The 23,946-nt window shown below is 39.2% G+C and overlaps 1 protein-coding gene across 1 annotated transcript in view; it reads left to right on the plus strand.

The window, feature by feature from the left end:
* Positions 1-23,946, plus strand: part of LOC124797944 (repressor of RNA polymerase III transcription MAF1 homolog) — an 80,768-nt gene that overhangs the window by 52,080 nt on the left and 4,742 nt on the right. The window contains exon 6 of the mRNA XM_047261084.1: positions 20,882-20,963. Coding sequence (XP_047117040.1) covers positions 20,882-20,951 — 70 coding nt within the window. The 3' untranslated portion in view covers positions 20,952-20,963. The remainder of the gene's footprint in view (positions 1-20,881; positions 20,964-23,946) is intronic.

Here is a 23,946-nt window from a genome sequence, read left to right on the forward strand (position 1 = left end):
TTTAGGTTTTTAAAATTTTGTTCTTGTCTTCCTTTATTTTAATGCTTGATTAATTTCTTCAATTTGGTTTGTTTTCTAAACATTCTTTTTATCATGACATATGCTGTTCGAAATGTATGTTTAAACATATTTAGGAATTAGAAGGTTAAAATAAATTACTCATTAATATTCATTTGTTTTAAAAACATTTTCATTAAAGAAACACTTTAGTTATTGTTAGACAATACAACATATCATTAGGATCAATTATTACAGTTTAGGAATTGACATTGGGGAATAACTCACTTCAAGCTTTTTGTGATAACATTGATTCTTTCTGTAATATGTTCTTGATCTATCTGAGCATTTTGAATAGTCCCCTCAAGTTTTGCCTTCTTCTCTTTAAGCTCTCTGATTTCAGTGTCAGAAATCTTCCTTTAAATCAGATCATCCTTTTTTTCTGGACTCCTTGTCTTTTCACTTTGTGAGATCTTCAACTTAGGGATCTCACGAGTTTCTTCTGTAGTGAATAAAGGACTGTGTTATAGGCACTTGTTGGACCCCTCCGTGTATCTTGACCATGTCGTACGCTTGGCTGCTGAGAGGTGGGATTGGCCCAGGGCAGGATATATGATTTGACCTCATCTTCAGATATAGAAAATCAATTTGTTATTTTAAAGAAGGTTTGGCATTTTTTAGATGTAACACGGTTTGTGGAGTATTCAAAATACACAAAAAATACTCATTGGCATGAAATATGGAGTAAGTATGAGGTTCATTCAAATGAAACCTGGTCAGTGCATTGCAAGATCAGAGGTTAATGTAAGCACGTGATAAGCCATTGCGAATGTGAAATGCTGGTACATTAATAACTGGCATAACTGCCAGAATGTTTAATGCAAGCAAGCAAATGGCAGGCATTGGGTTGTATAGGTGCTGGATGTCAGTTTTTGGGATGAAGGTCCGTGCCTTTTGCACTTAGTCGGTCAATACAGTGACAGTTAATGCTGTTTATGAATGGCTGTGGAGTTCTCGTCTGATGATGTCCCATACATGCTTGGATGATGTCCCATATGTGCTTGGATGATGTCCCACATGTGCTTCAATGAAGACAGATCTGGTGATTGACCAGGCCAAAGCAACATATCAACACTCTGTAGTGCTTGTTAGGTAACAACAGTGGTATGTGGGCGAGTGTTAGCCTGTTTTTCCAACAGGCCCTCTGGAATGCTGTTCATGAATGGCAGCACAGCAGGTCGAATCACCAGATTGGCATACAAATTTGCATTCTCTGTGCATGGGATAGCAAGGAGAGTGCTCCTGCTGTTACATGAAATCGTGCCACAAACCATAACTCTAGGCATAGGTCCAGCGTGTCTATGTAGACAAGTTGATTGCAAGCCCTAAACTGGCATCCTCCTAACTAACACATGGCCATCACTGGCATTGAGGCAGAACCAGCTTTCATTAGAAAGCACAACAGATCTTCGCCCTGCCCTCCAATTAGCTCTCGCTTAATGCACACTACAAGGTGTCTGGTTCGGAGCTTTCCTTGAAGTAACCAACTTGTAACAGTTTGTTGTGTCACTGTGGTGCCAACTGCTGCAGCAGATGGAGTATGATGCACCAGAGTCATACGTCAAACACTGTGGTCTTTCCTCTTGGTAGTGCCAAGTGGTCATCTGGAACCTGGTCTTCTTGCAACCATACATGCTCACGATCACCACTGCTAACAGTCACGTACAGTGGCTCGATTACTGACAAGTCTTCCTGCCATGTTGCAGAAGGAGCATCCAGCTTCTCATAGCCCTGTCGCATGACCTCATTCAAACCCAGTGAGGTGTTCATAATGGCGTATTTGTCACCTGGAAGGCATTCTTAACTAACATCAGCTCACCATATCCGTTTTTCAGGGATAATTAATGCTCACAGCTGTTACACTGTGAATTAAAAGCAAAGTTGATTTGCTGCCTCATAGTAGCACTACCAACATCACTGTATATTTAGTTTCATGCTCTCTATTATTTCAGAAAACCATAACTAGTTGTTACAATACACCTTGTATAATGTTCTCTTGCAGTCAAAATCTTTTGCAATATAGGAAAACAAAAACTGTCATAATCCTTGTCTCCAGTTTTGCACTGCTGCTTTGAAAGAACGCACCAGTCAGATGGTATCTTGCATGAGTGTGAAAGGTTAAATACGAGCATATCGAGAAAGGATACCAGTGCCATAATGCTTTCATGGAGCAGCAGACTGAAAGAATAGTAATGAATATTGGTTTGAGACGTAGTGATGAACACAGTTATCAGGAGCCCTGGACCACCTTAGCTAGGGAACTGGATTATAGCTTGACCGAGACTGTCATGGCAAGAGGGAAAACTGATTCGGCTGATGAACTTATAAGTTTAACTTTAGATGCTACTCAAGAATAAATTATTGTAATATGTATGTACTCACCATTTAATTTTATTTTTTAGATTTGTTTAATTTACTTTAGCTTCACAAAAGGCTTAGTATTATATTACTTTTTACATTGATGAAATTTCTGTTGTCAGTAACTCTGTGACGTGGAGTGTTCTGTCCCTGTTCGTACCCTGGCATACCCACAGATTTCAGTAAATAGACATCAGTGCGTTTGCATATAAACTGCAATGAGTTGCGCAGTGGGTAGCATACCATAACGTACTTGCCTATAGTACTATTAATGGCAGTTTGTGAGCCTTTCATTCACTAAATCTGTCTGACGTTTTTGATGCACATTTTATCTGACTCAGTTTTTAACACGAGCCAGAGTGCTGAAAGACTTCAGCTACAGCCATGGGAGAGTGTAAACGTGTGCATAGCTATACATAGGTTCAGAAATGAGCTTGAAATTTGAAGCTCATGCATCTTACTCAAGAGGTCTAATTGTTTCAAAGCAACTATACGTATTTGGAAGTATGAATAGTTTTCAAATATTTAATTTCTTCTAAATCTGTCATGACATCATTACGGTATTCCTTGATAAATAACTAGCCTCAGTGACCTCATCATCAGTCATCTTTGTGTGTTTCCATAAATCCCAAATGTGTCATTGTAATCTTCACTGTTTCACATCAGGTTTTCAAGTTTTAACAGTGAATTATCTTGAATAAATCCTCATATTTTTACATTTGCCACTTCATACCTGGTTTCATAATGAAATAATTTCCTCTTCTTAGTGTGCACCTCTGGAAATTCGGGATGTCTGGCAACAACTTTAGATTCAGGAAGAATAGTATCCTAATATTCAAAAGATATTTTAAGTTATTAAATAAGCCGGCATGGTGTCTTACCTTAATATTGATGGTAGTATTTCAAGGTTGTAATTTGATTCTGTAGTCAGTTAGTACTAACAACTTTAACGGAATCGATGTCAAGATTAAACATTTAAAAGATCTCCCATAACCCAAAGAAACCTGTACTGCAGAATGTTTTTCAAATTTAACTTAACTTATTGGGAGTTTCAACAGCAGTGGCAGCCTTATCCAAGTCAGCTGCAGTTGGGCTTACAGTGTCAACCTGAGCACTCCAGTGGGTATCAGACATGGAATATGAAGAACTTCTGACACATTGTTTCAGAATACCCAATTGTACCGATACAGAATATCCCATTGTTGTTGACTGCAACTGAAGTGGTCGTAAAGAAGTTGAATCACTCTGAAAAAAGTATCTGCTTCGTGATATCTCTCAGCTGCATGCACTCCAAATAAGTTAAGGCTATGACGAGCACACAAAGAGAATTTTGAAAGAGGACTCCGCCGAAGGAAACATGTCAGATCTCCTTTATAACACCCTCTCATATTCCTGTCCGCAGCATTCACTGATAGGAACTGAGTGTTTAACAAGTTTTGATCAAATTAAATATGCAATAGCAACTCTCGTTTTCTGGTTACAATCTAAGAATTCCAAAGTCGTTCATTTATTTCTTGTTTATACTCATTGCATGGGTTTATTTATATTTTAATTTACCACATTGTGATTGTCAGCTTGGAGTAGTTTGCAAACCCCCGACTTGTTAAATATTCTTATTGATAGAGTAATTTAACTTTTACTAAAAACCAGGACTTGACAACTCTGGTCTTTCAAGGCTTTTATTGCACCTTTACATACAGAACATATTAGATGATAAATACCTTGTTTCATGAGATCTTCTGTGTAACAAATAACAAGCATTTTTTCAATACGTACATATATACATTATTGATATAAACTTCTGGTCAATGTTATTCCTTGACAGCATGGCTGGTGCAGAAGACTCTTTGCTGCCTTTGACTACTTTGCCTGTTAAAACTCCCAAGTATGTTTTCAACTCTCTTGGAATGGCGTGGAGACTAAGCGAAATACATTATGCAAATAATAAAATACACAAAACAGGACTTGTCCCCTTATAATTCTCCTTACATAACAATTAAAACTTTATTTTCTCAATGATTATTCTGAATAACAAAAATGCATCAAGTCTACTAATAAAGATTGTTCATTTGTATTCAAAATCAGTATGATATTTCACTTCCACTCAACAAAATAATTTATTTCCAAACTTTGGCTGCAAAATATCTGGAAAATCTCACATATAAATTTCCTTATTGAGGTAAATATAACACAGGATGAATGTTGCCTGTTCAGCATCATTTGAATCAGGAGTTGCATCAACAACAATAGAGTAATATTTCACATTTTCCATCTGTTCTAAGATGGCGCTACTGAGGCGATGGACGCAACTAGAAATAAATTAATTATGAGTATCACTTGAAAGTTAATGCACTTGTATCACTTTCCAGCTTCTTGTCTGTCTCTGACCTGCTACTGTATTTTGCGACAAATGGGTCATAGTGATTCGAGCTCTAATGTTCTGAGGAAATTTCTAGTATGTCGACCTCCAGTTTTCCGATATGAACCTCTGAAAGCCAAACTTGTTTTATGACAAATAATGTCGCATGAAGTAAAGTGAGGGTTCTCATGTAAGTTGGTTCCTCAGTGAATGAACAAAAGAACAACATTACCACTTTACTTCCTGCTATTAGTATGGCCAATGTACCTCTTTCATGTAATTTCATTTCTTCACTTTTATGATTCATGCAGGAAAACTACATATGCCTAGAGATATTTTATTTTCTGTGTGCTCTTGAATGTAAAATATTTTCTCCATATTTTGTGTAAAATCACCTTGTGATGGTATCAGAACTGCCTTATCTTTGAATGTTGTTGGCAATCCTACCAAATTATAACATCATTTACTGCTGTTGCCTTGTACATTTGGTAGGGAAATGTTTTGGTAAGTTTTCTACCAACATTTAAAGAAAGTGCATTTTAGACTCCATTACAAGGAAGGTGGTTTTACCCACAATGTCTAAAGAAAAGTTGTGCATTCAAAATTAAGCAAGAAACAATTGTATGCAGCTGACCTGTAAGAATCGTAACAGTGAAAAAGCAAGAGTTTTACTGGTTAAGCTGGTGCTGGAATAATGTTCTTTTATTTACTATATGATAAAATATTTATTTTTCAGCAGCAATCTGATATTTGTCAACTGAGCACACTGAGGGATATGAAACCTTGAGGCCCTTGCCCCCCCCCCCCCCCTCCCCCTCTGAGGCTTGTGCACCAGGAATTTTGCACCCCAGCCTCCCTCCCCCCACTAGTCGGGCCTTGTGGGCCATTCTTCAGCTTGCCATAAATTCTTCCCTTGTAGTCTCAAAGTAGTTATCAGGAAAAAGAAAACTGGCATTCTAGGGATCGGAGCGTGGAACGTCAGATCCCTTAACCGGGCAGGTAGATTAGAAAATTTAAAAAGGGAAATGGACAGGTTTTAAGTTAGATATAGTGGGAATTAGTGACGTTCGGTGGCAGGAGGAACAAGACTTTTGGTCAGGTGAATACAGGGTTATAAACACAAAATCAAATAGGGGTAGTGCAGGAGTAGGTTTAATAATGAATAAAAACATAGGAGTGCGGGTAAGCTACTACAAACAGCATAGTGAACGCATTATTGTGGCCAAGATAGACACGAAGCCCACGCCTACTACAGTAGTACAAGTTTATATGCCAACTAGCTCTGCAGATGATGATGAAATTGAAGAAATGTATGAGATAAAAGAAATCATTCAGGTAGTGAAGGGAGATGAAAATTTAATAGTCATGGGTGACTGGAATTCGAGAATAGGAAAAGGGAGAGAAGGACACATAGTAGGTGAATATGGATTGGGGCTAAGAAATGAAAGAGGAAGCCGCCTAGTAGAGTTTTGCACAGAGCTTTACTTAATCATAGCTAACACTTGGTTTAAGAATCATGAAAGAAGGTTGTATACATGGAAGAATCCTGGAGATACTAGTAGGTATCAGATAGATTATATAATGATAAGACAGGGATTTAGGAACCAAGTTTTAAATTGTAAGACATTTCCAGGGGCAGATGTGGACTCTGACCACAATCTATTGGTTATGAACTGTAGATTAAAAATGAAGAAACTGCAAAAAGGTGGGAATTTAAGGAGATGGGACCTGGATAAACTGAAAGAACCAGAGGTTGTACAGAGTTTCAGGGAGAGCATAAGGGAACAATTGACAGGAATGGGGGAAAGAAGTACAGTAGAAGAAGAATGGGTAGGGATGAAGTAGGGATGAAGTAGTGAAGGCAGCAGAGGATCAAGTAGGTAAAAAGACGAGGGCTAGTAGAACTCCTTGGGTAACAGAAGAAATATTGAATTTAATTGATGAAAGGAGAAAATATAAAAATGCAGTAAATGAAGCAGGCAAAAAGGAATACAAACGTCTCAAAAATGAGATCGCCAGGAAGTGCAAAATGGCTAAGCAGGCGTGGCTAGAGGACAAATGTAAGGATGTAGAGGCTTATCTCACTAGGGGTAAGATAGATACTGCCTACAGGAAAATTGGAGAGACCTTTGAAGAGAAGAGAACCACGTGTATGAATATCAAGAGCTCAGATGGAAACCCAGTTCTAAGCAAAGAAGGGAAAGCAGAAAGGTGGAAGGAGTATATAGAGGGTCTATACAAGGGCGATGTACTTGAGGACAATATTATGGAAATGGAAGAGGGTGTAAATGAAGATGAAATGGGAGATACGATACTGCGTGAAGAGTTTGACAGAGCACTGAAAGACCTGAGTGGAAACAAGGCCCCGGGAGTAGACAACATTCCATTAGAACTACTGACGGCCTTGGGAGAGCCAGTCCTGACAAAACTCTACTATCTGGTGAGCAAGATGTATGAGACAAGCAAAATACCCTCAGACTTCAAGAAGAATATAATAATTCCAATCCCAAAGAAAGCAGGTGTTGACAGATGTGAAAATTACCGATCTATCAGTTTAATAAGTCACAGCTGCAAAATACTAACGCGAATTCTTTACAGACAAATGGAAAAACTGAAGCCGACCTCGGGGAAGATCAGTTTGGATTCCGTACAAATGTTGGAACACGTGAGGCAATACTGACCTTACGACTTATCTTAGAAGAAAGATTAAGGAAAGGCAAACCTATGTTTCTAGCATTTGTAGACTTAGAGAAAGCTTTTGACAATGTTGACTGGAATACTCTCTTTCAAATTCTAAAGGTGGCAGGGGTAAAATACAGGGAGCAAAAGGCTATTTACAATTTGTACAGAAACCAGATGGCAGTTATAAGAGTCGAGGGCCATGAAAGGGAAGCAGTGGTTGGGAAGGGAGTGAGAAAGGGTTGTAGCCTCTCGCCGATGTTATTCAATCTGTATATTGAGCAAGCAGTACAGGAAACAAAAGAAAAATTCGGAGTAGGTATTAAAATCCATGGACAAGAAATAAAAACTTTGAGGTTCGCCGATGACATTGTAATTCTATCAGAGACAGCAAAGGACTTGGAAGAGCAGTTGAATGGAATGGATAGTGTCTTGAAAGGAGGATATAAGATGAACACCAACAAAAGCAAAATGAGGATAAAGGAATGTAGTCGAATTAAGTCGGGTGATGCTGAGGGAATTAGATTAGGAAATGAGACACTTAAAGTAGTAAAGGAGTTTTCCTATTTGGGGAGCAAAATAACTGACGATGGTCGAAGTAGAGAATATATAAAATGTAGACTGGCAATGGCAAGGAAAGCGTTTCTGAAAAAGAGAAGTTTGTTAACATCGAGTATAGATTTAAGTGTCAGGAAGTCGTGTCTGAAAGTATTTGTATGGAGTGTAGCCATGTATGGAAGTGAAACATGGACGATAAATAGTTTGGACAAGAAGAGAATCGAAGCTTTCGAAATGTGGTGCTACAAAAGAATGCTAAAGATTAGACGGGTAGATCACATAACTAATGATGAAGTATTGAATAGAATTGGGGAGAAGAGGAGTATGTGGCACAACTTGACAAAAAGAAGGGACCGGTTAGTAGGACATGTTCTGAGGCATCAAGGGATCACAACTTTAGCATTGGAGGGCAGCGTGGAGGGTAAAAATCGTAGAGGGAGACCAAGAGATGAATACACTAAGCAGATTCAGAAGGATGTAGGTTGCAGTAAGTACTGGGATATGAAGAAGCTTGCACATGGAGAGCTGCATCAAACCAGTCTCAGGACTGAAGACCACAACAACAACAGTCTCAAAGATGCACTCTTTGTTGACTGAGAATCCTCGTTCCATGCTGCTTGCCCATGTGACAAAGTGAGTGCAATTTCTATTGCCTGCTGCAGTCCATGGAGCGTTTTTTGCTTCCTGTGGTACTTCATCCAAAAGTTATCCAACCTTTCCTCTTCTTGAAACTTCCTCGCAGATTAAAACTGTGTGCCGGACCGAGAGTCGAATTTGGTCCCAAGTTTGAATCTCAGTCCAGCACACAGTTTTAATCTGCCAGGAAGTTTCATATCAGCGCACACTCCGCTGCAGAGTAAAAATCTCATTTCCTCTTGTTTGTTGAATGTCTCGAATTTTGTCTTGCCATTCCTGTTTACAGCAGAAGCATATTGTGCTTCTGCTTTTTCAGCACATTATCCATCCATCCAGTTCCTCCCTACCAAAATATATGGAAAGAAATGGAATCATTTGGGACCAACCTCCCTGCATGCTATGGTGGGCTGAAAGCAGCTAACAGTTTTTGTCAACCTAAAGTGTTGGGGAAATTTCTTGATCGAATTTAATCATTCCTCTTCTACAGTTGTTATGGAACTTTCTGATCTTAATATCATCACACGCAAAAGATTGGATTGTTTGTCCAAATTAACTGATGATGAGACAATTGTTGTCTAGACAAATTGTCACTGTTGTCTCCATTATCTCTGTCAAAGAAGAATGTTTGGATGTGCTAACAGCCAATTGGATTGTGAATTCCTTAGAAAACGTGTCAAGTCTTCAGCAAGAGTCCTGAAAAAGATGATCTTCCGGTCACGTAGATTGTTCTTGAGGGAATTTTCGACTACCATATAGCTAGCAAATGTTGATTTGCTTTTGTCTTTCAACTTTGCAGCAAGTATTCTCATAAACAGAAGCATTACAAGAGCTCACTCAGCCAGCGGATCATGCCAAACTTTAAGGGAAGCAGTTCTGATTCCGTTGTCAAAATATACAGAGCTCTTCTGGCAGGGATGTCCTTAGAAAGCTTGTGCAAGGCACGTAAATACTGAATTATCATCCAGTGTGCTTCCTGTATTGCTGACTTTGAAAATGCCATGAACAACATGAAGCCCACATGTTCCAATTTCCAATAAAACAGTGTCTACCTGTTCACTTTCATTCAAAACTTTTTTAAGCTCTGTTGAGAATTCAAGGTTGATGTTAGGGCTGCCTGTTGGTACTTCTAAAAGTTTTTTTTATTTTCATCGTTTCACCAGAATTTTTTTCTTTAAGGCCTTGACAGAATTTTTTTCTTTAAGGCCTCGAGTATCTTAGTTGCCACCAAATTGGCTAGAAACCCGAAGCATAGTAATGAGTGCACACTAGTAAAATTTATATTTTTTAAATGGTCCAAAACAGCACTAAAACGTCCATCTGTGTTCTCTTGCATACCTTGTTCAGGGTTGATCAAAAGAAACAACAACCAGTTACATATTTACGAGGTCAAATCAAAAAAGGGAGGACAGCAAAAAATTTTTGGTGACCAATATTATATGTGAAAGCTTAGCATTTCTTCTAACTATGCTGTATGTATATTAATTCAAACCATTAAGTTTTCATGTTTGTGTGTTCGCACTACTTAACAGTGATGTCCTATGCTCTGAAATCCAGTGTCATTGGCTGGCGAGATCACATCACACGAAAGCGCGTTGCAATCTTGATTTCAATGCTTCGGAAGCTATCGTTCTGTATTTTGTGGAATTCATATTTATACTTGATAACACCAAAATATGCAGTGTACATGTTGCTGTGTGTTAAACATATTTGCAAAATGCATTATTTTTTGCTGGGTTTCATTTCCTAAAGTGAATAATGAAATTGCAGCACAGCAGGTAAGTTGTAAGATCACAGGTTAGTGCCATTGCACTTGGTCACTCGATACAGGGACAGTTAATTATACTTGTGGATGACACTGGCATTGTCATATGTTCTCGATTGCAGACAGATCTGGAACGCTGTTCATGAATAGTAGCCAAACAGGTCGAATTGCCAGATTGACATACGTCATGGCGTGGGGGATAACCATGAGACTGCTCCTACTGTCATACGAAATTGCACTCCAAACCATAACCTCAGGTGTAGGTCCCGTGTGTGCAGCATCAAAGGCATTCTTGATTAATGTCAACTCACCATGTCCAATCTCAAAAGTAACTAAAGCACACGATCATTACAAGGTGTATTTAAAGCGAACCTGGTTTGCATCCTCTTAGGGGTGCCAGTAGCACTACTCTCAAGCGACAGTTGCGATATTCAAATAGACTTCCACTTTCAGATGTAGAAACACAAATACCAACTTCCGTCTATGTCACACAACTCCTCCTCGATATTGCAACTTTTCCCCATTAGTGTATACTGTCACTTAATGTGGAAAACCTGTACTTTCCTATGGGGTATAGTGTATTTTCACCAAAGGAAAAAATGTACTTTTAACTAGGAAAGACACAGGATCGTGTGTGTGTGTGTGTGTGTGTGTGTGTGTGTATATATATATATATATATATATATATATATATATATATATAAAGATGAGGTGACTTACCGAACAAAAGCGCTGGCAGGTCGATAGACACACAAACAAACACAAACATACACACAAAATTCAAGCTTTCGCAACAAACTGTTGCCTCATCAGGAAAGAGGGAAGGAGAGGGGAAGACGAAAGGAAGTGGGTTTTAAGGGAGAGGGTAAGGAGTCATTCCAATCCCGGGAGCGGAAAGACTTACCTTAGGGGGAAAAAAGGACAGGTATACACTCGCACACACGCACATATCCATCCACACATACAGACACAAGCAGACATATTTAAAGAAATATATAATTTTTCCCACGTGGAATGTTTCCTTCCATTTTATATATATATATATATATATATATATATATATATATATATATATATATATATATATAAAAAAACAAAGATGAGGTGACAAACATACACACAAAATTCTAGCTTTCGCAACCAATGGTTGCCTCGTCAGGAAAGAGGGAAGGAGAAGGAAAGACTAAAGGATATGGGTTTTAAGGGAGAGGGTAAGGAGTCATTCCAATCCCGGGAGCGGAAAGACTTACCTTAGGGGGAAAAAAGGACAGGTATACACTCGCGCACACACACACACAAATCCATCCACACATACACAGACACAAGCAGACATTTGTAAAGGCCTGGTGTCTATGTGCCTGTGATTCTGTCAGTGTGATCATGTGATGTATCTGACCCCAGGAATGTGTCAATAAAGTTTCCCCTTCCTGGGACAATGAATTCACGGTGTTCTTATTTCAATTTCCAGGAGTGTGTGTGTGTCTATATATATATATATATATATATATATATATATATATATATATATATATATATATATACACACACACACACACACACACACACACACACACACACACACACACACACACACACACACACACACTCCTGGAAATTGAAATAAGAACACCGTGAATTCATATATATATATATATAGACACACACACACACTCCTGGAAATTGAAATAAGAACACCGTGAATTCATTGTCCCAGGAAGGGGAAACTTTATGGACACATTCCTGGGGTCAGATACATCACATGATCACACTGACAGAATCACAGGCACATAGACACAGGCAACAGAGCATGCACAATGTCGGCACTAGTACAGTGTATATCCACCTTTCGCAGCAATGCAGGCTGCTATTCTCCCATGGAGACGATCGTAGAGATGCTGGATGTAGTCCTGTGGAACGGCTTGCCATGCCATTTCCACCTGGCGCCTCAGTTGGACCAGCGTTCGTGCTGGACGTGCAGACCGCTTGAGACGACGCTTCATCCAGTCCCAAACATGCTCAATGGGGGACAGATCCGGAGATCTTGCTGGCCAGGGTAGTTGACTTACACCTTCTAGAGCACGTTGGGTGGCACGGGATACATGCGGACGTGCATTGTCCTGTTGGAACAGCAAGTTCCCTTGCCGGTCTAGGAATGGTAGAACGATGGGTTCGATGACGGTTTGGATGTACCGTGCACTATTCAGTGTCCCCTCGACGATCACCAGTGGTGTACGGCCAGTGTAGGAGATCGCTCCCCACACCATGATGCCGGGTGTTGGCCCTGTGTGCCTCGGTCGTATGCAGTCCTGATTGTGGCGCTCACCTGCACGGCGCCAAACACGCATACGACCATCATTGGCACCAACGCAGAAGCGAGTCTCATCGCTGAAGACGACATGTCTCCATTCGTCCCTCCATTCACGCCTGTCGCGACACCACTGGAGGCGGGCTGCACGATGTTGGGGCGTGAGCGGAAGACGGCCTAACGGTGTGCGGGACCGTAGCCCAGCTTCATGGAGATGGTTGCGAATGGTCCTCGCCGATACCCCAGGAGCAACAGTGTCCCTAATTCGCTGGGAAATGGCGGTGCGGTCCCCTACGGCACTGCGTAGGATCCTACGGTCTCGGCGTGCATCCGTGCGTTGCTGCGGTCCGGTCCCAGGTCGACGGGCACGTGCACCTTCCGCCGACCACTGGCGACAACATCGATGTACTGTGGAGACCTCACGCCCCACGTGTTGAGCAATTCGGCGGTACGTCCACCCGGCCTCCCGCATGCCCACTATACGCCCTCGCTCAAAGTCCGTCAACTGCACATACGGTTCACGTCCACTCTGTCGCGGCATGCTACCAGTGTTAAAGACTGCGATGGAGCTCCGTATGCCACGGCAAACTGGCTGACACTGACGGCGGCGGTGCACAAATGCTGCGCAGCTAGCGCCATTTGACGGCCAACACCGCGAAGGAAACATTCCACGTGGGAAAAATTATATATAAAAACAAAGATGAGGTGACTTACCGAACGAAAGCGCTGGCAGGTCGATAGACACACAAACATACACACAAAATTCAAGCTTTCGCAACAAATGGTTGCTTCATCAGGAAAGAGGGAAGGAGAGGGAAAGACGAAAGAATGTGGGTTTTAAGGGAGAGGGTAAGGAGTCATTCAAATCCCGGGAGTCTGCTTGTGTCTGTGTATGTGCGGATGGATATGTGCGAGTGTATACCTGTCCTTTTTTCCCCGTAAGGTAAGTCTTTCCGCTCCCGGGATTGGAATGACTCCTTACCCTCTCCCTTAAAACCCACTTCCTTTCGTCTTCCCCTCTCCTTCCCTCTTTCCTGATGAGGCAACAGTTTGTTGCGAAAGCTTAAATTTTGTGTGTATGTTTGTGTTTGACAAAGATGATGTGACTTACCAAATGAAAGTGCTGGCAGGTCGACAGACACACAAACAAACACAAACATACACACAAAATTCAAGCTTTTGCAACAAACTGTTGCCTCATCAGGAAAGAGGGAAGGAGAGGGAAAGACAAAAGGATGTGGGTTTTAAGGGAGAGGGTAAGGAGTCATTCCAATCCCAGGAGCGGAAAGACTTACCTTAGGGGGAAAAAAGGACGGGCATACACTCGCGCGCACACACACACACACACACATATCCATCCACACATATACAGACACAAGCAGACTTCTCAGAACAAATGAACATTGTTCATTTAGTGTCTCTCCAATAGTGAATCACTGCTGGTAACTTAATAGAAATTGTCATTTCAACAAACTGTCAGTATATTGTACATCTTGTTAGCCTAACTATACTATAGCATACAGTGTGTAGTCCTGTCTTCACAAAGGTTTGAAAAACGTGTCAGTAGTTGACATTTTTCTTGATTTTAATATTGTGTTGTCCATCTTAGTTAATGTGTTCATCACTTCTTCGTCGACTTCAGATCTCAAAACGTAACACTTTACTGTGTCCATTTCCTCAATACGTTTTGACATGGTAGAAATCTTTAAAGGTTTCAGTTAACCTTCATCTTCACTTTCCTCATGTTTCTCTGCCATCTGTTGCTGCAACATGTTATCAATTGTCATGGACCGACAGGCAACACCACCTTCATCACAGTCTACATATTGATTGAATCTGTGGTAGTCAGTGTTTTTTTCTTGCCCCATTATTTGCTGCCATTGTTCTGCTGCAATTACTTTATTTTCTGGGTTGATGTCTTCCATAAATACTGATGTCCGATGAAAACAAGCCTTCTTGAGGCAGTTTGAGATGGTCTTTATTGCACGGAATCCCAGGCACTTCTTACAAAACACATAGTGTCTGAGATCATAATCTTTCTCATCATAGAATGAAGACAATCGCTCCTCTTCTATACAAGAATCTTCCTGTATTTTTTTGTCAGGCGTTTGATAATGCCTTGGTGAGGTGGCTGAAGGTGGCTTGTACAATTGGGAGGAAAACAAAACACTACATTTATATTACAGAGGTATGATGTATCTTGGGGATACACTGCACACGAGTCAATAAACAGGTTGATTTTCCTATTTCTAACGCCCAATCTTGCATTCCAGGCTTGCAAGAATTGTTTGAATGCAGTTGTTGTTACCCGTACATTTGCATTAGAGATAAACTGACATGAAATGTCCGCGTATTTTGGAAACGTGGACTTTTTGTCTTCCCTGTTGTTAGCGGCACCAGCTTTTCAGTTCCATTTTCATTACAACATAATAAAATAGTTAGCCTCCCTTCACTACATTTTCTGCTGTGACATTTTTCTTCTCCGAACTCAAGAATTTTGTCAGCCAGAAGGTGAGAAGATAATCCCATTTCATCTGCATGAAAAACATCATTGGGACTCTTACTCTTTTACAACTGATGGAAGAGTGTTTTTTCATGACTTACAGTGTCAATGTTCACGCTTCCAGCCTCACCCCAAACACATTTATGTACTAAATTATGTCTGTTCTTGATCCTTTTGATCCAACCATTGGGTGCCTTGAAATCTACGAGTTTCAACTTTTGTGCCAAATACATTGCTTTAACGTGAACTACCGTACCATATATTGTAATGTTTGAAGCATGAGATTACTTTATCCCCTTTAGTAGCATGTTTTCCAATTCTGGAAACTGCGCACTTGTTTTTATTTGTTGTTTCATCTTTCCAGATAGCTACTACCAGAGTATACAAACTACTTCTGTGTGTTATTTCTACCATATCTAATAATCTGTATGACTTGCACTGTTGCCAGCACTAAATAGAATTGTCTTCCTCGATATTTCGGCATCAGGTGATTGGGGATGTTCTACCCACCCCACTCTCACCACTCTTGGCAGCAGAAGTTGCAGTGGCCAAACAGTACCAATACCACCAAATTTTGGATGCTGTAAGTGGGGAGGGAGAACACACAAACAAGTCAGTTTAGCGTACATTTAATGCAATTGGGGCTGAGACTTCCAAAAATGGTCAAGCTATACGGGAAAATTCATTAGTGAGGGACATACTAATGAGATGATGATGATGATGATGATGATGATAATAATACATCAATATTTGCTTATATGACATAACTGTTATTGGTATCATGAGTTCTCCTACATTCTTTTTGGAAGTAGCACTCCTGGTAGAATGCATATTGTGGAGAAATGGCTTAACCACAGCCTTGGTGAATTTTTATGTTGTGCCCAGAAAGGTCAGCCAGCAATAGCATTGCCCACGAAAGGCAAAGGTTGCAAGTTCGAGTTTTGGTCCATCACTCAGTTTTAATCTGCCATATAGTTTTACAAGACTTCATTAATTTCTCTTGAATCTGCATTTCATATTGTTGCCGGTCTACCTATTCAGAATGACCTAGTAACTGCCTGTGAGCAACAAAGCATTTAGCCATTTGTATAAGAAAATACTTTGTAGAAATGAATGTGGCAAATATATATTTTATGCCGTCTGTAGCTGTTGCAGCTCTTTCAGCTGGTAGAAAGCATGTTTGGAGTTCAACATGCTGTTAACATAGAAACCACAAGAGATTGAGTATTAGTGTGAATCGCTAAGGGTGGGTAAGGGAACGTGGAATGGCCTTGGTTTAAGAACCATCCTGCAATTCCCCACTCACCTTGAGTGCTTGGAATGTGGATGAGGTGTTGAGGTTTCAGCATTGCTCATTCTAAAAATGCAGCAGTTTTTTAACTACTGCGCTATGTGTCTTATAAGCTGGCAAGTAGATTCAAGCTCACCATGTCATATTGTAGCGTGTATATGCCCTGGAACAGCGAGAAGATCTGGGAAAAACTCAGGAATTTTTTCATGCGGGAGAAAACCTGGAATTTTTTAGAATTCCAGGAATTTTTCATTGTTTCAGTTTTGAGTTAAATTTTAATAATTTTGAGTGGTAAGAACTGATAGGTAACAAAGAATTTTACTTTAGCCTGCTACTGCAGAATAATACTGGAGCAATAAAACATAAACAAGAGAGAAAAACACCAATATACTTGCATAGAAAATGTGCCTTTTACAATGACAAAACACAGTGCGCACGCAAGCGTCTACCGACAGAGAAATGTATCAAACACTGTAGGATGAAGACTACGCAGTACTTCGCAACAACAAACAGCTTGCGATGAAGTTGCATATGAGCAGCACATTCTCCTGCTTCTAGCTATTTGATGTGTGGCTGTCAGATGTATAAATACTAGCTGCAAGCAGCCTGATGAAACCCGGAAAAAATTTTCTGGCTTGCCCGAGCTGCCAGATTCATGTGTGCGCAGAGCAGTCAGAGTTGTAGTGGAGAATAATCACCAAGTGACAGTGTTGTCAAGTCAGTGGTTTTCCCACTAAAACTAGTTGTTTCTATACATGTCTAGTGTGCAGATTTTGCGTCTAGTGACTAGTGGAAATTGTGGTGCATTTTAAAAATGTTTTAGCGGAATTACAGTAAGATTATTAAAAAAAAAAATCAATTGATCCATTCAGTATACAGCAAACAGCACTATTTGCTAATGTCTGGCATCTTTTAAAGGTGTACGGTCTAAACATTTTTAATATATGGTATTATATCTTTTTCCCCGTATTGTTATGCTTTCTAGTATTAATGCATGTGCAACAGCTTTCGTAGTGCATATCTGTAGTCCTGGTGATAATGTAATGTTTTTTATGTCAGTGGATATTGTCTTAGTGTTAGACATCGGTAAAGTAATGGCACAGTATAGCTAAAAAATTTATGCTGAATGGCTACACGGTAGTAAATTTGCAGACTGGCTAGAAAGAATTCAAGGGATGACACAAGAGCATATTGTAAAGATTGTCGTAGTACTTTGTTAGCATATCATGCCAATGTATTAAGCCAAAGACAAAAATACCTTTCAAAACCTGAAAGAATCTTTAGAAGTGAATCAAGCTGAAAGTTCCCTTGCATTATTTGTTTCCAACATTGTGGGCTCATGCCATGCGGGCACTAAAGTGATTTTTGGAAGAGTAAATTCACAGACGGTGATGTTGCCGGAAAACTTCAGATACATAGAACAAAGTGTAGTGCGGTTATGAAACATGTAGTAAGGTCCCATTCCATTTTGTGGAAAATTTGTGGCAATTTGTTGGTGACAGCAGTACATTGTTCCAACTGATGAATCAACAGCCATCATTGTGACAAAATTTTTAGTAATAACAGTAATATATTACAATGCTGTTACCAGTGGAATCATTTCAACATTTTTTTATCCTTAAATTAGACGATCTCCAGCATTGTAGTGCACAGTCTATTGTAACAGCAATTGGAGAAATGCTTCAAGAATTCAAATTGGATCTAAACAAGGTGCAGGGTATAGGCACGAACAATGCAAATGTAATGGTTGGTGTTATCAGTGGTGTCCATCAAAATTTGAAAAAAAGACATTCGTCATTTGATTCTTATAAAGTATTTATGCCTAGTGTTACCATGGTCAAATGTGGAAGTGGAAAGATTTTTTACCCAGATAAACATTTTTCGTGATTTTGCTGTTCTCTCTTCGCTTAGCACAAAATGGATTTCTGCGGTTGGGAGTCATCAAATGAATTAAAATACGCACACATAATTACAGAAGACTGAAATATGTTAATAGTTTCAGTTTTCTGATTTTATTTTATTTCCACTTTATTGGCAGTCAATCATTACTTGCTTTGCAGAACAGTGACATTATTTTTCTCAGTTTTTGGAAGAAATTTGGCTTTTACTAATCTTTCCTGCAGAGGCAATCAGTTTATTTGAAGTGAATCATTCCACACTGTTAGCTAGTCTTAGCTGTTCACTGAGTTTCAAGTGCACATTTTCATGTTCTGGCGTGTATAGCATTGTGCCATAATAACGAACGAAACATGAGATAAAACAGTGATGGTGCTCAAAGAAAATTGTCTTCCTGAAACCCATACCAAAAAGCTTGAACAGAATTTTACATATATGCCTTCTGTGGAACACAATGTTTTTTGGTCACAAGACATGTTTAACATTTGTCTGGCACCTGCTCTGTGCTTGGCTTTATTTCTTAATTTGTGTTGCTTACATCTTAAATTTATAGGAAGCCATTCTTCATTAAATTATGGACTAGCAACACACCATGTTTTGTGATTGTAACTCTCCCCAAGGCTTTACATTTACTCATGGAGCAGAATGTAAACTGCCACTTATTATACAGTTTCTTGGCTTCACAGATAACCTTGTTAATTTTTATACAGTTTGAAAAACTCATGAAAAGCTTACTGTTATTAGTTATGGTGTGTACAAACAACTGTTTTCTTTTATTTTTGTGGGAAATCTGTATTGCTGCTTACTAGCTTTTTACAGTGTTGTGTCAATGTAAATTTGACTGTAACTGCTACATTGCAGTATTGCAGAGGGTGGAAAAAAAGTAAGTCTATGTTAAAGTGATCACTTACCAAAATATTTGGTTTCTTCGAGTTGTAGAGTCTAGTTTTGAAATGAATGTTATGCCCAGGACTGCTTTCTAATTTTGCTTTCCTTAAGTGGATAAGGTGTGATAAAGCAATTGCCCTAAGTACCATAACTCCTATGTCACTCTGCCACACTGCTGCAAATGGTCATGTGATGCCACACTACAAACGAAATTGCAAACAGACGTGCAATGAGAGGTGTACGAGCAGAGCAAATATCTAGCACAGGCTTCCTATGTCATTGCAGCTGCACATACGCAGTAACATCTGTCTCCTGGCACTCTCTGGCAACTGCTCAAATGAACCTAATTAACAGATCACAGGAAAATATTGTGAATGGTGGTTTGAGAAGTATTATTTTCAAACACTTTGAGGACAAGCACTTAAACAATTTCGGGCCCAGAAGACCAGACATTTATGTCATCATTTAAAATTTCAGTGGCACATTTGTGTTTGACATATCTTAAAGGGAAACATATGCAAAAAAAGGGGGGGGGGGGGCAAATATTGCTTGTGAAAGCTTAACTTTTGTTGTAGCAATACTATACTTAATTTAAACCATGAACTTTTCCCGTATGTGTTCATGCTACTTAACAGTGATGTTGCTATTGGCTGACTGCACCATGTATCCTGCACTCAGAATATCTGCTGTCATTTGCAGGCAAGACAATATGATGTGTTCTGTGATTGGCTGAGAAAAGAGCATCACAATTTCGATTTCAATGCTTCGGAAACTAACGTGCTGCAGTGGATGGAATTTGTATTTATACTTTCTTAATATCAAAAATATGCAGTGTACATGGTGCTGCATGTGAAAAATCTTTCCGAAACGTGTTATTTTTTCCTGCATTTCATTTTTAAAGTGCCAAGTAGTTCTATGCTGGTGAATACAACCTATACCAATAGAAGCATTGGTAAGTTTCACAGTTCCAAGGGAAAGTATACAGTCACTCAACACGCAGGAAAATGTTTATTTTCACCCCAGTGGAAGTGTATTTCTAACAGAGAAATCCGGGAATTTTTTTTTTTTTCTTTGGCCGCTTTTACACCTTGCATTGTCACGTTTTGGAAGTCCATACCATTCATAGGAAAATAATATTTTGCATGGTCCTATGAAGTGGAAGGGAGCTATTTATAAGGGAAATGAGATGTGATCAGTTTGCCTTCACAGTTTAATTATCATACCTTCTACTTTTTATAATTGGTCTGCTAAACTGTTGAGAAAGGTTTTAAAAGTTAACAGAGACCTAATGTTCTTATTGGACTGTATTGTTTTAGCATCAGACTGTTATATGAATTTCATGGGGAACTGTGCTGCATGTCTTCGACTTCATCTTCTTTTTCTTTTTCATGTTGATCTCTCCCCCACTCCCTCCATAAGTTCCATCTAGCATAATCCATCTGGTGTGTAAACTTTATTTCTGATCATCCAGAAGTGCTATTAAATGTACGCAATATGTTTTAAGTAGAAATTATTAAAAATTATTTTTAAACCTTTCAGCTGACATTCTTAATGTATGAACTATCATAATTGTTTGTTTATGTTTGCAGTCCAATTTATTCACTGGATTCTGGCTTCGGCAGTGATTTTGCTATGGATGAGGAGGATGAGATTGACTAAATTTCAAACAAGGTAAATTACATGTAAAGGTAAATTGTTAAAATCACATGCTAAGAAGTACCCACGTTTTATGAGTACAGAGGGAGACAAAAGCAGCAGCGAGAGGGTACAAGGTCTAATATAGTTCAGAGATATTAAAACACAGTGAGAAATTAAAATAAATTAGAAGAGAAACAGAAAATGAAAAGTGAAAGGAATAATCCAATGACAAAATGTTTCTTCAATCAGTTTCATGTTTACCTGACTATAAGATGAGGATTTTTCCTCGGATGCATCATTCAAAATGCAGAGGGTTGTCTTATATTTATAGATGAAACATTGGTAGGCAAGGTCCGTGTTTTTTACCTTGCGTAGTAGCTTATGTTGAACCAGACAGTTACTATTCATTGTTGTTTTGATTTTAAATTAGTTGAATTTCAGTGAATTTCACATGTTCAGCGATAACCTTTGTGAAAATTAGTGCAGCATTCATTTTCCTTCCATTGCCAAAGCTTTTAAAAGCAGTAAATATTAACGGTTGATAATTGGTACAAATAATACATGAATCTACATGTTTGCCATTCACACAGACAATACACACTTTAAGATAATATTACATAGAAGGAGAGGCCACAACAGCCTTAACATAAGAAAAGTAACTGGGGAGAGAATATGTTAGAATATGTCTCAAAAGTGAGATGGACAGGAAGTGCAAAATGACTAAGCTGGGATGGCTAGAGAACAAATGCAAGGATGTTGATGCATATATCACTATGGGTAGAATATGTCTCAAAAATGAGATCGACAGGAAGTGCAAAATGGCTAAGCAGGGATGGGTAGAGGACAAATGCAAGGATGTCGATGCGTATATCACTATGGGTAAGATAGATACTGCCTACAGGAAAGTTAAAGAGACCTTTGGAGAAAAGAGAACCACTTGTATGTATATCAAGAGCTCAGATAGAAACCCAGTTCTAAGAAAAGAAGGGAAAGCGGAAAGTTGGAAAGAGTATGTAGAGGGTCTATACAAGGGCGATGTACTTGAGGACAATATTATGGAAATGGAAGAGGATGTAAATGAAGATGAAATGGGAGATACGATACTGCGTGAAGAGTTTGACAGAGCACTGAAAGGCCTAAGTCGAAACAAGGCCCCAGGAGTAGACGACATTCCATTAGAGCTACTGGTAGCCTTCGGAGAGCCAGCCATGACAAAACTTTACCATCTGGTGAGCAAGATGTATGAGACAGGTGAAAATACCCTCAGAATTCAAGAGTAATACAATCATTCCAATCCCAAAGAAAGCAGCAGTTGGCAGGTATGCAAATTACTGAACAGTGAGTTTAATAAGTCTTGGCTGCAAAATACCAATACGAACTCCTTACAAATGGAAAAACTGGTATAAGCCGACCTTGGGAAGATCAGTTTGGATCCCGTAGAAATGTTGGAACATGTGAGGCAATACTGACCTTACGACTTATTTTAGAAGATAGATTAAGGAAAGACAAACCTATGGTTTTTGGCATTTGTAGACCTAGAGAAAGCTTTTGACAATGTTGACTGGAATACTCTCTTTCAAATTCTGAAGGTGACAGGAGTCAAATACAGGGAGCAAAAGGCTATTTACAATTTGTACAGAAACCAGATGGCAGTTATAAGAGTCGAGGGGCATGAAAGGGAAGCAGTGGTTGGGAAGGGAGTGAGACAGGGTTGTAGCCTATCACCAATGTTATTCAATCTGTATATTGAGGAAGCAGTAAAGAAAAAAAAATAATAATCAGGAGTAGGAATTAAAATCCATGGAGAAGAAATAAAACCTTTGAGGTTTGCTGATGACATAGTAATTCTGTCAGAGACAGCAAAGGACCTGAAAGAGCAGTTGAATGGAATAGACAGTGTTTTGAAAGGAGGCTGTAAGATGAACATCAACAAAAACAAAATGAGATAATGGAATGTAGTCGAATTAAATCAAGTGATGCTGAAGGAATTAGATTAGGAAATGAGACACTTAAAGCAGTAGATGGGTTTTGCTATTTGGGGAGCAAAATAACTGATGATTGTCAAAGTAGAGATGATATAAAGTGCAGACTGGCAATAGCAAGGAAAGGGTTTTTGAAGAAGAGAAATTTATTAATATCGAGTATAGATTTAAGTGTGAGGAAGTCTTTTCAGAAAGTGTTTGTATGGAGCGTAGCCATGCATGGAAGTGAAACATGGATGATAACGAGTTTAGACAAGAAGAGAATAGAAGGTTTCAAAATATGGTGCTAGAGAAGAATGTTGAAGATTAGATGGGTAGACCACGTAACTAATGAGAAGGTACTGAATAGGATTGGGGAAAAGAGGAATTTATGGCACAACTTGACGAGAAGACGGGATTGGTTCGTAGGGCACCTTCTGAGTCATCAAGGGATCACCAATTTAGTTCTAGAGGGAAGTGTGGAGGGTAAAAATCATAGAGGTAAATGAAGGGATGGATACACTCAGCAGATTCAGAAGGATATAGTTTGCAGTAGGTACTTGGAGATGATGACGCTTGCACAGGATAGGGTAGCATTGAGAGCTGCATCTAACCGGTCTCTAGACTGAAGACCATAACAACAACAACATGTAGGGAAGTGTCTGGGGAATAATTTTACAATAAAAATAAGTAAGTCAGTATTTTCTTTTGTAAGGTGTCTAGGACTGATTAACTTCATCATAAAAACAATGAATGAGAGTAAGAATTGTGAGAGACATTAAAAGTATGTATTGTTAAATATGTTTACAGATTATGACTCCTCAAGGACAAGAGGCACTGAGAAGCAAAGAACAGTAAAGTCATTAATTCACACGTGAATAAATTGCTTAGTTTTGAAAGTTGTTGTTCAGAGATGTGGACTATCCAAGCAAAAGACCATTTGCGTACATCTTCCTACTGGCACCCATTCTAACACTCCTTTGCATTTCTTATTCTATCAAATAGAGGGTCACACATGAAGTTTTGCACACCTTGTACCAGTTAAACCCTGGCTT

This window comes from Schistocerca piceifrons, chromosome 5 (genome assembly GCF_021461385.2).
Source record: "Schistocerca piceifrons isolate TAMUIC-IGC-003096 chromosome 5, iqSchPice1.1, whole genome shotgun sequence".
Lineage (NCBI taxonomy): Eukaryota > Metazoa > Arthropoda > Insecta > Orthoptera > Acrididae > Schistocerca > Schistocerca piceifrons.